At 60.1% G+C, this 12,240-nt stretch overlaps 2 protein-coding genes across 2 annotated transcripts; both read left to right on the top strand.

Moving 5' to 3' along the window:
• The first annotated feature begins 3,436 nt into the window (after positions 1-3,436).
• Positions 3,437-4,091, top strand: LOC138684625 (feather keratin 1-like). The gene is made up of 2 exons (XM_069778599.1): positions 3,437-3,584; positions 3,775-4,091. Exons 1-2 carry the CDS (start codon positions 3,437-3,439, stop codon positions 4,089-4,091), a joined length of 465 nt encoding a protein of 154 aa, XP_069634700.1.
• Positions 4,092-7,838: 3,747 nt separating this feature from the next.
• LOC138684624 (feather keratin 1-like) lies at positions 7,839-8,493 on the top strand. Its single transcript, XM_069778598.1, has 2 exons — positions 7,839-7,986; positions 8,177-8,493. Exons 1-2 carry the CDS (start codon positions 7,839-7,841, stop codon positions 8,491-8,493), a joined length of 465 nt encoding a protein of 154 aa, XP_069634699.1.
• The last annotated feature ends 3,747 nt before the right edge of the window (positions 8,494-12,240 follow it).

The raw sequence follows: 12,240 nt of genomic DNA, 5'->3' as shown, positions 1-12,240 counted from the left end.
GTCTCACACAAGGGACCTCGGCTCACGGTCGCCCTACTCGGCCCTGAGACCGGCTCCCTTCCATTTGCCGCTCCTGCCTTTTCGCTCTTTTTTTTGGTCTCTCAATAAAGTTCTCCTGCATCCCAGCCTGAGACGCCTCCTCTTCCTTTCTTCTCCCATGGCTCTTCCAACCTCACCCAGCACAAAGCCAGACCTCCAGAGGCCACTGGGCTGGCTGCAAAGGGCCTACAAGAGCTCTCTTAGGAACCGTGTCCCCAGCAACATCCACACAGACTGCCACAGCGGGGCTCCCAGCCCCTGACACAAGCCCTTCACTTCCCCAGACAAAGGCTTGGACACGCTAACGCACTTCCACTCATGCCTCTGGCGCAAGCTCCCTATGGCGGCACGCGCTAGACCAACCCTCTTCCCCAGCACGACCCTCTGGGCAACACACCAAGCAGAAGCACACCAAACAGAACCGTTTACTGCGCAAGGAACCTTTGCACATCATCTAGTTCAAACCAACTTGCTCAAGCAGGGTCAGCTCCAGCAGGCTGTCCACGACCACGTCCAGTCAGGTTTTCAGTATCTCCAAGGATGGAGACTCCAACACCTCTCTGCGCAACCGGTTCCGCTGTTTCACCACCCTCACGCTGAAAAAGGGCTGCCTTCTCTTCCAAGGAAATGGCACGCGTTGTCAAGCTTTCTCCATTCGCCCTGGCCGTGGGCACCGATGAGAAGAGTCTGAGTCCCCTGTCCTCACTGCCTCCCCCATCCAGGATTTAGACACATTGATGACATGTCCCCTGCGTGGTCTTCCCTCCTGGCTGAAAAGCCTCCCACCTCTCTTCACTTCTCCTCAGACCAAAGATGCTCCAGTCCCTTCAGCGTCTTGGTGGCTCTGTCGCCACTCGACTCGCCCCACGAAGGCCATGTCCTTCCTCCACCGGAGAGCCCTCATCAGCTGGACACAGGACTCCACATGGGGCCTCACCAGCACCGAAGAGAGAGCACGATCACCTCCCACGACCTGTTGGCAACGCTCTGCCCAACGCCGCCCTGGAGACTCTTGGCCGCTTTTGACACAAGCGTGCAAAGCTGCCTCGTAGTCAGCATGTTCTCCGCCAGCACGACAAGGTCATGCTCAGCAAAGCTGGCAGCCCCCGGCATGTCCTGGGACCCAGCGCTGTTCCTCCCCAGATGCAGGACTTTGCATCTCCTCCTGTTCAACTTCACGAGATTCCTCTCTGCCCCAATCTCCAGCCTCTCCAGCTCTCTTGGTAAAGCGACACAGCCTTCCACTGCCTCGGCCTCTCTTCCAGATTTTGCATCATCTGCCATGTCACCGATGGGTCACTCCGTCCCACTGCCCAGGACATTGCTGAGGGTGTTGAACCCTGTTGACCCCACATCCGATGACCATGCAAGGAGAGAAAGTGTCAAAGGCTTTACAAGAAAGCTGAAATAAACACCAGCCGCAGCTCTCTCCTCATCCACAGAGCTCGTTATTTCACCGTAGGAGACACGCAGGTCAGTCAAGCACCATTTCCCCTTCGTAAATCCACGCCGACCGCTCCCCATCACCTTCTTGTCCTTCCTGGGCTTGACAGTGCTTTCCAGGAGGATCTTCTCCATCACCTCCCCTGGGAACAACGTCAGGCTCACCAGCCTCTGCTCGCACAGATCTTCCATCCTCATCTTCTTCAAGGTAGGAGGGCTATGAGCTCCCTTCCAGACATCAGGAACCGTGCCCAGCTGCTACGACCTGTCCAAGGTAATGGAGAGGGGCCTCCCAAGGACATCGGCCAGCTCCCTCGGCATTCCTGGGTGCAACCCGTCACGCCCCGTGGGCTTACGTACACAGCACTCCTTCCTACCTCCCTTCCCCTTCCTCAGCAACAAGCACTGCTCGACGGACAAACAGCCTGCAAAACACTCCCCTCCGCTCAACTGGGGCAGGCCTTGCCAGTCATCAACCCTTCGGCACGCATCCACCGCCACCAGGGCCTCGGCTCTGCAGCCGCCTGCTGCATGCTCGCCTCCAACTCACCCTGGCGATCTCCAAACTCTCTTTCTGCCCCTCACACGCCCTGCCGAGAAATGGCCTCACCCCTCGGCGCTCACCCCAACTACAGACCCCCCAAAGGCCCTGGCTCACCACCTCCCCTGCCTGCCGCTCCCACTCCCCCTCGGCCTCTCGCCACGCTCACGGGCTCTCCAGAAACTCACCTGCCCTTCCGGGGGGCCCCACAGACAATCACACGCTCACTCAGTTTGGAAAAGACCCTTAACGGTATCGAGTCAACCACTGACCCAGCATTTGCCAAGTCCACCACTAAACCAGATCCCCAAGAGCCACGTCTACGTGGCTTTTCAATACCTCCCGGGATGGTGACTCCACCACTTCCCTGGGCAGACGGTTCCAGTGCTCGATAACTCTTTTGGGGAAGAAGATGTTCTAATATCCAATCTAAACCATCCCTGGCACAACCTGAGGCCCCTTCCTCTCATCCTATCGCTTGTTACTAGGGAAAGGAGACTGACACCCACCTCGCTACAACCTCCTTTCAGGTAGTTGCAGAGAGCGATAAGGTCTCCCCGAGGCCTCCTTTTCTCCACACTAAACACCCCCAGCTCCCTCAGCCGCTCCTCGGAAGTCTTCTTCTCTACATCCTTCACCAGCTTCGCTGCACTTCTTTGGGCACATCACGCCACAGCCCAAGCACTGTGTCACGCCAGAGCCCAGGCTGCAAACTTGCCGGCCCCAACGAAGGGCAGCGCTACGGAGGGGCCAACACAAGCCTTTGGGGAGCCTGGCAGGGCTCCCCACGGCACAGGGCTTGCGGGCTCTGAACCAGGGCTGCCGGGACAACGGCCTGCTCCTGCAAACAGCCCTCCTCTGACCCCTTGCACTGCCAGCCCCAGCCCCAGGGACGGCACCAAGGGGCCACGAGCCCACACAGGCAGCCTCCCTTCTCCCAGCTACAACCCCACCAGCAAGAGGGGCACCGAGACTCCCACAGAGCACACCCAAGGGGAAAGGCCAGGCCTAAAGACAGCCTTAGCGAGCTGGGAGCAAGGCAGAGAGGGACCGAACGCGATGGAAGGGGCAGCGTCTCACGCCTGGCACACCTCCAAAGACCAGACCAGCCTGCCAGGGCTCTGAGGAAACGGGGCCCACTCTTCACAACGCACCCAAAAACCACACCACACGACTGCCACGGGATGACCTCACTGATGACACCCCACCTCTCCTACCCTTTGGCCGCGTCTGCCCAATGCCCTGACACACACCTTCCACGCAAATCCTCCCAAATACCTACTTTCACTTAAAAGCTGCCGCCGCCGCTGCTGCCGCCAGGGTCAGACGGACACATCCTCAAGAGGAGGACATGAAAAGGGAGCGTTGCGGGAAGGAAAACACTCCTTACCTCATTACTCGTGAAGCTGTGGCATGCAAAGGCAGCATGCTTGCTGCAAAATGCTGGCATGCGCAAAGGCTGCCCCACCCCCTCGGGCGCTCAGCGACCAGCATAAAAGCAGCCCAGCACCTCTCTCCCTCACGCACTTCTCTCAACGCCTTCTCCTCCACCGTCAACAAGGTGAGCCTCAACCCCCTTCCCCTCCTTCTCCTGCCCCGTCTCTTCCACCACGCTCTGCCCCCAGCCTCAGCAGCCCTGACCGCCACGCTCCCCCCGGACCCACACCGGGCCTCCCCACTCCCTCGCCCTCCTGCAACACCGCCCCTCGCATCCCCACGCCCCTCCGCTTCCTCAACACCCTCTCTTCCAGGGCCCCTCCGCACCACAGACATGGCCTGCTACGACCTCTGCCGCCCCTGCGGACCCACCCCGCTGGCTAACAGCTGCAACGAGCCCTGTGTCAGGCAGTGCGAGGACTCCCGCGTCGTCATCCAGCCTTCTACCGTGGTGGTCACCCTGCCAGGACCCATCCTCAGCTCCTTCCCCCAGAACACCGCCGTCGGATCCTCCTCATCGGCTGCCGTGGGCAACGTCCTCAGCTCCCAGGGAGTGCCCGTCTCCTCCGGCGGCTTCGGCTTCGGAGGCCTGGGCTGCTTCGGTGGCGCAAGAGGCTGCTACCCCTGCTAAGGGCCCTCGCCACCACCCCTGACACCAGCCACCCACACCCTCGAAGCCACGGCATGGATTGAGGACGCGCCTCCGGGATGTTGCTGCCACGTGCACCCGCCATCCACGGCTCTTCCTTGCCAGGCTCAAAGCAAGCAGGGAAGCGGGCCAGCCTGGGCTGCCTGGAAACACGGCTCACGTACCTCCTCCTCTTCTCCCACTTCCCTCTTTGCATCGCCCCTTCGGCGGTGCGGCTCCGCTGCAACCAACTTCTCGCAAGCCAAAGGTCACTGGCGAACTCCAGCGTGCTGCTCCCACTGCGCGCCAGGAAGATCTTGGTGCTCTGACTGACCTGTCTCACACAAGGGACCTCGGCTCACGGTCGCCCTACTCGGCCCTGAGACCGGCTCCCTTCCATCTGCCGCTCCTGACTTTTCGCTCTTTTTTTTGGTCTCTCAATAAAGTTCTCCTGCATCCCAGCCTGAGACGCCTCCTCTTCCTTTCTTCTCCCATGGCTCTTCCAACCTCACCCAGCACAAAGCCAGACCTCCAGAGGCCACTGGGCTGGCTGCAAAGGGCCTACAAGAGCTCTCTTAGGAACCGTGTCCCCAGCAACATCCACACAGACTGCCACAGCGGGGCTCCCAGCCCCTGACACAAGCCCTTCACTTCCCCAGACAAAGGCTTGGACACGCTAACGCACTTCCACCCATGCCTCTGGCGCAAGCTCCCTATGGCGGCACGCGCTAGACCAACCCTCTTCCCCAGCACGACCCTCTGGGCAACACACCAAGCAGAAGCACACCAAACAGAACCGTTTACTGCGCAAGGAACCTTTGCACATCATCTAGTTCAAACCAACTTGCTCAAGCAGGGTCAGCTCCAGCAGGCTGTCCACGACCACGTCCAGTCAGGAGACTCCAACACCTCTCTGCGCAACCGGTTCCGCTGTTTCACCACCCTCACGCTGAAAAAGGGCTGCCTTCTCTTCCAAGGAAATGGCACGCGTTGTCAAGCTTTCTCCATTCGCCCTGGCCGTGGGCACCGATGAGAAGAGTCTGACTCCCCTGTCCTCACTGCCTCCCCCATCCAGGATTTAGACACATTGATGACATGTCCCCTGCGTGGTCTTCCCTCCTGGCTGAAAAGCCTCCCACCTCTCTTCACTTCTCCTCAGACCAAAGATGCTCCAGTCCCTTCAGCGTCTTGGTGGCTCTGTCGCCACTCGACTCGCCCCACGAAGGCCATGTCCTTCCTCCACCGGAGAGCCCTCATCAGCTGGACACAGGACTCCACATGGGGCCTCACCAGCACCGAAGAGAGAGCACGATCACCTCCCACGACCTGTTGGCAACGCTCTGCCCAACGCCGCCCTGGAGACTCTTGGCCGCTTTTGACACAAGCGTGCAAAGCTGCCTCGTAGTCAGCATGTTCTCCGCCAGCACGACAAGGTCATGCTCAGCAAAGCTGGCAGCCCCCGGCATGTCCTGGGACCCAGCGCTGTTCCTCCCCAGATGCAGGACTTTGCATCTCCTCCTGTTCAACTTCACGAGATTCCTCTCTGCCCCAATCTCCAGCCTCTCCAGCTCTCTTGGTAAAGCGACACAGCCTTCCACTGCCTCGGCCTCTCTTCCAGATTTTGCATCATCTGCCATGTCACCGATGGGTCACTCCGTCCCACTGCCCAGGACATTGCTGAGGGTGTTGAACCCTGTTGACCCCACATCCGATGACCATGCAAGGAGAGAAAGTGTCAAAGGCTTTACAAGAAAGCTGAAATAAACACCAGCCGCAGCTCTCTCCTCATCCACAGAGCTCGTTATTTCAACGTAGGAGACACGCAGGTCAGTCAAGCACCATTTCCCCTTCGTAAATCCACGCCGACCGCTCCCCATCACCTTCTTGTCCTTCCTGGGCTTGACAGTGCTTTCCAGGAGGATCTTCTCCATCACCTCCCCTGGGAACAACGTCAGGCTCACCAGCCTCTGCTCGCACAGATCTTCCATCCTCATCTTCTTCAAGGTAGGAGGGCTATGAGCTCCCTTCCAGACATCAGGAACCGTGCCCAGCTGCTACGACCTGTCCAAGGTAATGGAGAGGGGCCTCCCAAGGACATCGGCCAGCTCCCTCGGCATTCCTGGGTGCAACCCGTCACGCCCCGTGGGCTTACGTACACAGCACTCCTTCCTACCTCCCTTCCCCTTCCTCAGCAACAAGCACTGCTCGACGGACAAACAGCCTGCAAAACACTCCCCTCCGCTCAACTGGGGCAGGCCTTGCCAGTCATCAACCCTTCGGCACGCATCCACCGCCACCAGGGCCTCGGCTCTGCAGCCGCCTGCTGCATGCTCGCCTCCAACTCACCCTGGCGATCTCCAAACTCTCTTTCTGCCCCTCACACGCCCTGCCGAGAAATGGCCTCACCCCTCGGCGCTCACCCCAACTACAGACCCCCCAAAGGCCCTGGCTCACCACCTCCCCTGCCTGCCGCTCCCACTCCCCCTCGGCCTCTCGCCACGCTCACGGGCTCTCCAGAAACTCACCTGCCCTTCCGGGGGGCCCCACAGACAATCACACGCTCACTCAGTTTGGAAAAGACCCTTAACGGTATCGAGTCAACCACTGACCCAGCATTTGCCAAGTCCACCACTAAACCAGATCCCCAAGAGCCACGTCTACGTGGCTTTTCAATACCTCCCGGGATGGTGACTCCACCACTTCCCTGGGCAGACGGTTCCAGTGCTCGATAACTCTTTTGGGGAAGAAGATGTTCTAATATCCAATCTAAACCATCCCTGGCACAACCTGAGGCCCCTTCCTCTCATCCTATCGCTTGTTACTAGGGAAAGGAGACTGACACCCACCTCGCTACAACCTCCTTTCAGGTAGTTGCAGAGAGCGGTAAGGTCTCCCCGAGGCCTCCTTTTCTCCACACTAAACACCCCCAGCTCCCTCAGCCGCTCCTCGGAAGTCTTCTTCTCTACATCCTTCACCAGCTTCGCTGCACTTCTTTGGGCACATCACGCCACAGCCCAAGCACTGTGTCACGCCAGAGCCCAGGCTGCAAACTTGCCGGCCCCAACGAAGGGCAGCGCTACGGAGGGGCCAACACAAGCCTTTGGGGAGCCTGGCAGGGCTCCCCACGGCACAGGGCTTGCGGGCTCTGAACCAGGGCTGCCGGGACAACGGCCTGCTCCTGCAAACAGCCCTCCTCTGACCCCTTGCACTGCCAGCCCCAGCCCCAGGGACGGCACCAAGGGGCCACGAGCCCACACAGGCAGCCTCCCTTCTCCCAGCTACAACCCCACCAGCAAGAGGGGCACCGAGACTCCCACAGAGCACACCCAAGGGGAAAGGCCAGGCCTAAAGACAGCCTTAGCGAGCTGGGAGCAAGGCAGAGAGGGACCGAACGCGATGGAAGGGGCAGCGTCTCACGCCTGGCACACCTCCAAAGACCAGACCAGCCTGCCAGGGCTCTGAGGAAACGGGGCCCACTCTTCACAACGCACCCAAAAACCACACCACACGACTGCCACGGGATGACCTCACCGATGACACCCCACCTCTCCTACCCTTTGGCCGCGTCTGCCCAATGCCCTGACACACACCTTCCACGCAAATCCTCCCAAATACCTACTTTCACTTAAAAGCTGCCGCCGCCGCTGCTGCCGCCAGGGTCAGACGGACACATCCTCAAGAGGAGGACATGAAAAGGGAGCGTTGCGGGAAGGAAAACACTCCTTACCTCATTACTCGTGAAGCTGTGGCATGCAAAGGCAGCATGCTTGCTGCAAAATGCTGGCATGCGCAAAGGCTGCCCCACCCCCTCGGGCGCTCAGCGACCAGCATAAAAGCAGCCCAGCACCTCTCTCCCTCACGCACTTCTCTCAACGCCTTCTCCTCCACCGTCAACAAGGTGAGCCTCAACCCCCTTCCCCTCCTTCTCCTGCCCCGTCTCTTCCACCACGCTCTGCCCCCAGCCTCAGCAGCCCTGACCGCCACGCTCCCCCCGGACCCACACCGGGCCTCCCCACTCCCTCGCCCTCCTGCAACACCGCCCCTCGCATCCCCACGCCCCTCCGCTTCCTCAACACCCTCTCTTCCAGGGCCCCTCCGCACCACAGACATGGCCTGCTACGACCTCTGCCGCCCCTGCGGACCCACCCCGCTGGCTAACAGCTGCAACGAGCCCTGTGTCAGGCAGTGCGAGGACTCCCGCGTCGTCATCCAGCCTTCTACCGTGGTGGTCACCCTGCCAGGACCCATCCTCAGCTCCTTCCCCCAGAACACCGCCGTCGGATCCTCCTCATCGGCTGCCGTGGGCAACGTCCTCAGCTCCCAGGGAGTGCCCGTCTCCTCCGGCGGCTTCGGCTTCGGAGGCCTGGGCTGCTTCGGTGGCGCAAGAGGCTGCTACCCCTGCTAAGGGCCCTCGCCACCACCCCTGACACCAGCCACCCACACCCTCGAAGCCACGGCATGGATTGAGGACGCGCCTCCGGGATGTTGCTGCCACGTGCACCCGCCATCCACGGCTCTTCCTTGCCAGGCTCAAAGCAAGCAGGGAAGCGGGCCAGCCTGGGCTGCCTGGAAACACGGCTCACGTACCTCCTCCTCTTCTCCCACTTCCCTCTTTGCATCGCCCCTTCGGCGGTGCGGCTCCGCTGCAACCAACTTCTCGCAAGCCAAAGGTCACTGGCGAACTCCAGCGTGCTGCTCCCACTGCGCGCCAGGAAGATCTTGGTGCTCTGACTGACCTGTCTCACACAAGGGACCTCGGCTCACGGTCGCCCTACTCGGCCCTGAGACCGGCTCCCTTCCATCTGCCGCTCCTGACTTTTCGCTCTTTTTTTTGGTCTCTCAATAAAGTTCTCCTGCATCCCAGCCTGAGACGCCTCCTCTTCCTTTCTTCTCCCATGGCTCTTCCAACCTCACCCAGCACAAAGCCAGACCTCCAGAGGCCACTGGGCTGGCTGCAAAGGGCCTACAAGAGCTCTCTTAGGAACCGTGTCCCCAGCAACATCCACACAGACTGCCACAGCGGGGCTCCCAGCCCCTGACACAAGCCCTTCACTTCCCCAGACAAAGGCTTGGACACGCTAACGCACTTCCACCCATGCCTCTGGCGCAAGCTCCCTATGGCGGCACGCGCTAGACCAACCCTCTTCCCCAGCACGACCCTCTGGGCAACACACCAAGCAGAAGCACACCAAACAGAACCGTTTACTGCGCAAGGAACCTTTGCACATCATCTAGTTCAAACCAACTTGCTCAAGCAGGGTCAGCTCCAGCAGGCTGTCCACGACCACGTCCAGTCAGGAGACTCCAACACCTCTCTGCGCAACCGGTTCCGCTGTTTCACCACCCTCACGCTGAAAAAGGGCTGCCTTCTCTTCCAAGGAAATGGCACGCGTTGTCAAGCTTTCTCCATTCGCCCTGGCCGTGGGCACCGATGAGAAGAGTCTGACTCCCCTGTCCTCACTGCCTCCCCCATCCAGGATTTAGACACATTGATGACATGTCCCCTGCGTGGTCTTCCCTCCTGGCTGAAAAGCCTCCCACCTCTCTTCACTTCTCCTCAGACCAAAGATGCTCCAGTCCCTTCAGCGTCTTGGTGGCTCTGTCGCCACTCGACTCGCCCCACGAAGGCCATGTCCTTCCTCCACCGGAGAGCCCTCATCAGCTGGACACAGGACTCCACATGGGGCCTCACCAGCACCGAAGAGAGAGCACGATCACCTCCCACGACCTGTTGGCAACGCTCTGCCCAACGCCGCCCTGGAGACTCTTGGCCGCTTTTGACACAAGCGTGCAAAGCTGCCTCGTAGTCAGCATGTTCTCCGCCAGCACGACAAGGTCATGCTCAGCAAAGCTGGCAGCCCCCGGCATGTCCTGGGACCCAGCGCTGTTCCTCCCCAGATGCAGGACTTTGCATCTCCTCCTGTTCAACTTCACGAGATTCCTCTCTGCCCCAATCTCCAGCCTCTCCAGCTCTCTTGGTAAAGCGACACAGCCTTCCACTGCCTCGGCCTCTCTTCCAGATTTTGCATCATCTGCCATGTCACCGATGGGTCACTCCGTCCCACTGCCCAGGACATTGCTGAGGGTGTTGAACCCTGTTGACCCCACATCCGATGACCATGCAAGGAGAGAAAGTGTCAAAGGCTTTACAAGAAAGCTGAAATAAACACCAGCCGCAGCTCTCTCCTCATCCACAGAGCTCGTTATTTCAACGTAGGAGACACGCAGGTCAGTCAAGCACCATTTCCCCTTCGTAAATCCACGCCGACCGCTCCCCATCACCTTCTTGTCCTTCCTGGGCTTGACAGTGCTTTCCAGGAGGATCTTCTCCATCACCTCCCCTGGGAACAACGTCAGGCTCACCAGCCTCTGCTCGCACAGATCTTCCATCCTCATCTTCTTCAAGGTAGGAGGGCTATGAGCTCCCTTCCAGACATCAGGAACCGTGCCCAGCTGCTACGACCTGTCCAAGGTAATGGAGAGGGGCCTCCCAAGGACATCGGCCAGCTCCCTCGGCATTCCTGGGTGCAACCCGTCACGCCCCGTGGGCTTACGTACACAGCACTCCTTCCTACCTCCCTTCCCCTTCCTCAGCAACAAGCACTGCTCGACGGACAAACAGCCTGCAAAACACTCCCCTCCGCTCAACTGGGGCAGGCCTTGCCAGTCATCAACCCTTCGGCACGCATCCACCGCCACCAGGGCCTCGGCTCTGCAGCCGCCTGCTGCATGCTCGCCTCCAACTCACCCTGGCGATCTCCAAACTCTCTTTCTGCCCCTCACACGCCCTGCCGAGAAATGGCCTCACCCCTCGGCGCTCACCCCAACTACAGACCCCCCAAAGGCCCTGGCTCACCACCTCCCCTGCCTGCCGCTCCCACTCCCCCTCGGCCTCTCGCCACGCTCACGGGCTCTCCAGAAACTCACCTGCCCTTCCGGGGGGCCCCACAGACAATCACACGCTCACTCAGTTTGGAAAAGACCCTTAACGGTATCGAGTCAACCACTGACCCAGCATTTGCCAAGTCCACCACTAAACCAGATCCCCAAGAGCCACGTCTACGTGGCTTTTCAATACCTCCCGGGATGGTGACTCCACCACTTCCCTGGGCAGACGGTTCCAGTGCTCGATAACTCTTTTGGGGAAGAAGATGTTCTAATATCCAATCTAAACCATCCCTGGCACAACCTGAGGCCCCTTCCTCTCATCCTATCGCTTGTTACTAGGGAAAGGAGACTGACACCCACCTCGCTACAACCTCCTTTCAGGTAGTTGCAGAGAGCGGTAAGGTCTCCCCGAGGCCTCCTTTTCTCCACACTAAACACCCCCAGCTCCCTCAGCCGCTCCTCGGAAGTCTTCTTCTCTACATCCTTCACCAGCTTCGCTGCACTTCTTTGGGCACATCACGCCACAGCCCAAGCACTGTGTCACGCCAGAGCCCAGGCTGCAAACTTGCCGGCCCCAACGAAGGGCAGCGCTACGGAGGGGCCAACACAAGCCTTTGGGGAGCCTGGCAGGGCTCCCCACGGCACAGGGCTTGCGGGCTCTGAACCAGGGCTGCCGGGACAACGGCCTGCTCCTGCAAACAGCCCTCCTCTGACCCCTTGCACTGCCAGCCCCAGCCCCAGGGACGGCACCAAGGGGCCACGAGCCCACACAGGCAGCCTCCCTTCTCCCAGCTACAACCCCACCAGCAAGAGGGGCACCGAGACTCCCACAGAGCACACCCAAGGGGAAAGGCCAGGCCTAAAGACAGCCTTAGCGAGCTGGGAGCAAGGCAGAGAGGGACCGAACGCGATGGAAGGGGCAGCGTCTCACGCCTGGCACACCTCCAAAGACCAGACCAGCCTGCCAGGGCTCTGAGGAAACGGGGCCCACTCTTCACAACGCACCCAAAAACCACACCACACGACTGCCACGGGATGACCTCACCGATGACACCCCACCTCTCCTACCCTTTGGCCGCGTCTGCCCAATGCCCTGACACACACCTTCCACGCAAATCCTCCCAAATACCTACTTTCACTTAAAAGCTGCCGCCGCCGCTGCTGCCGCCAGGGTCAGACGGACACATCCTCAAGAGGAGGACATGAAAAGGGAGCGTTGCGGGAAGGAAAACACTCCTTACCTCATTACTCGTGAAGCTGTGGC

The sequence above is a fragment of the Haliaeetus albicilla genome, chromosome 3 (genome assembly GCF_947461875.1).
Source record: "Haliaeetus albicilla chromosome 3, bHalAlb1.1, whole genome shotgun sequence".
Classification (NCBI taxonomy): Eukaryota; Metazoa; Chordata; class Aves; order Accipitriformes; family Accipitridae; genus Haliaeetus; species Haliaeetus albicilla.
The sequence above is the reverse complement of the archived record's forward strand: the minus strand, read 5'-3'. Positions and strand labels throughout refer to the sequence as shown.

Coding starts and splice junctions, on each gene's coding strand:
- LOC138684625 (XM_069778599.1), top strand. CDS start 3,437: ATGCAAAGGCAGCATGCTTGCTGCAAAATGCTGGCATGCGCAAAGGCT. Junction 3,585..3,774: donor TCTCCTCCACCGTCAACAAG/GTGAGCCTCAAC, acceptor CCTCTCTTCCAG/GGCCCCTCCGCACCACAGAC.
- LOC138684624 (XM_069778598.1), top strand. CDS start 7,839: ATGCAAAGGCAGCATGCTTGCTGCAAAATGCTGGCATGCGCAAAGGCT. Junction 7,987..8,176: donor TCTCCTCCACCGTCAACAAG/GTGAGCCTCAAC, acceptor CCTCTCTTCCAG/GGCCCCTCCGCACCACAGAC.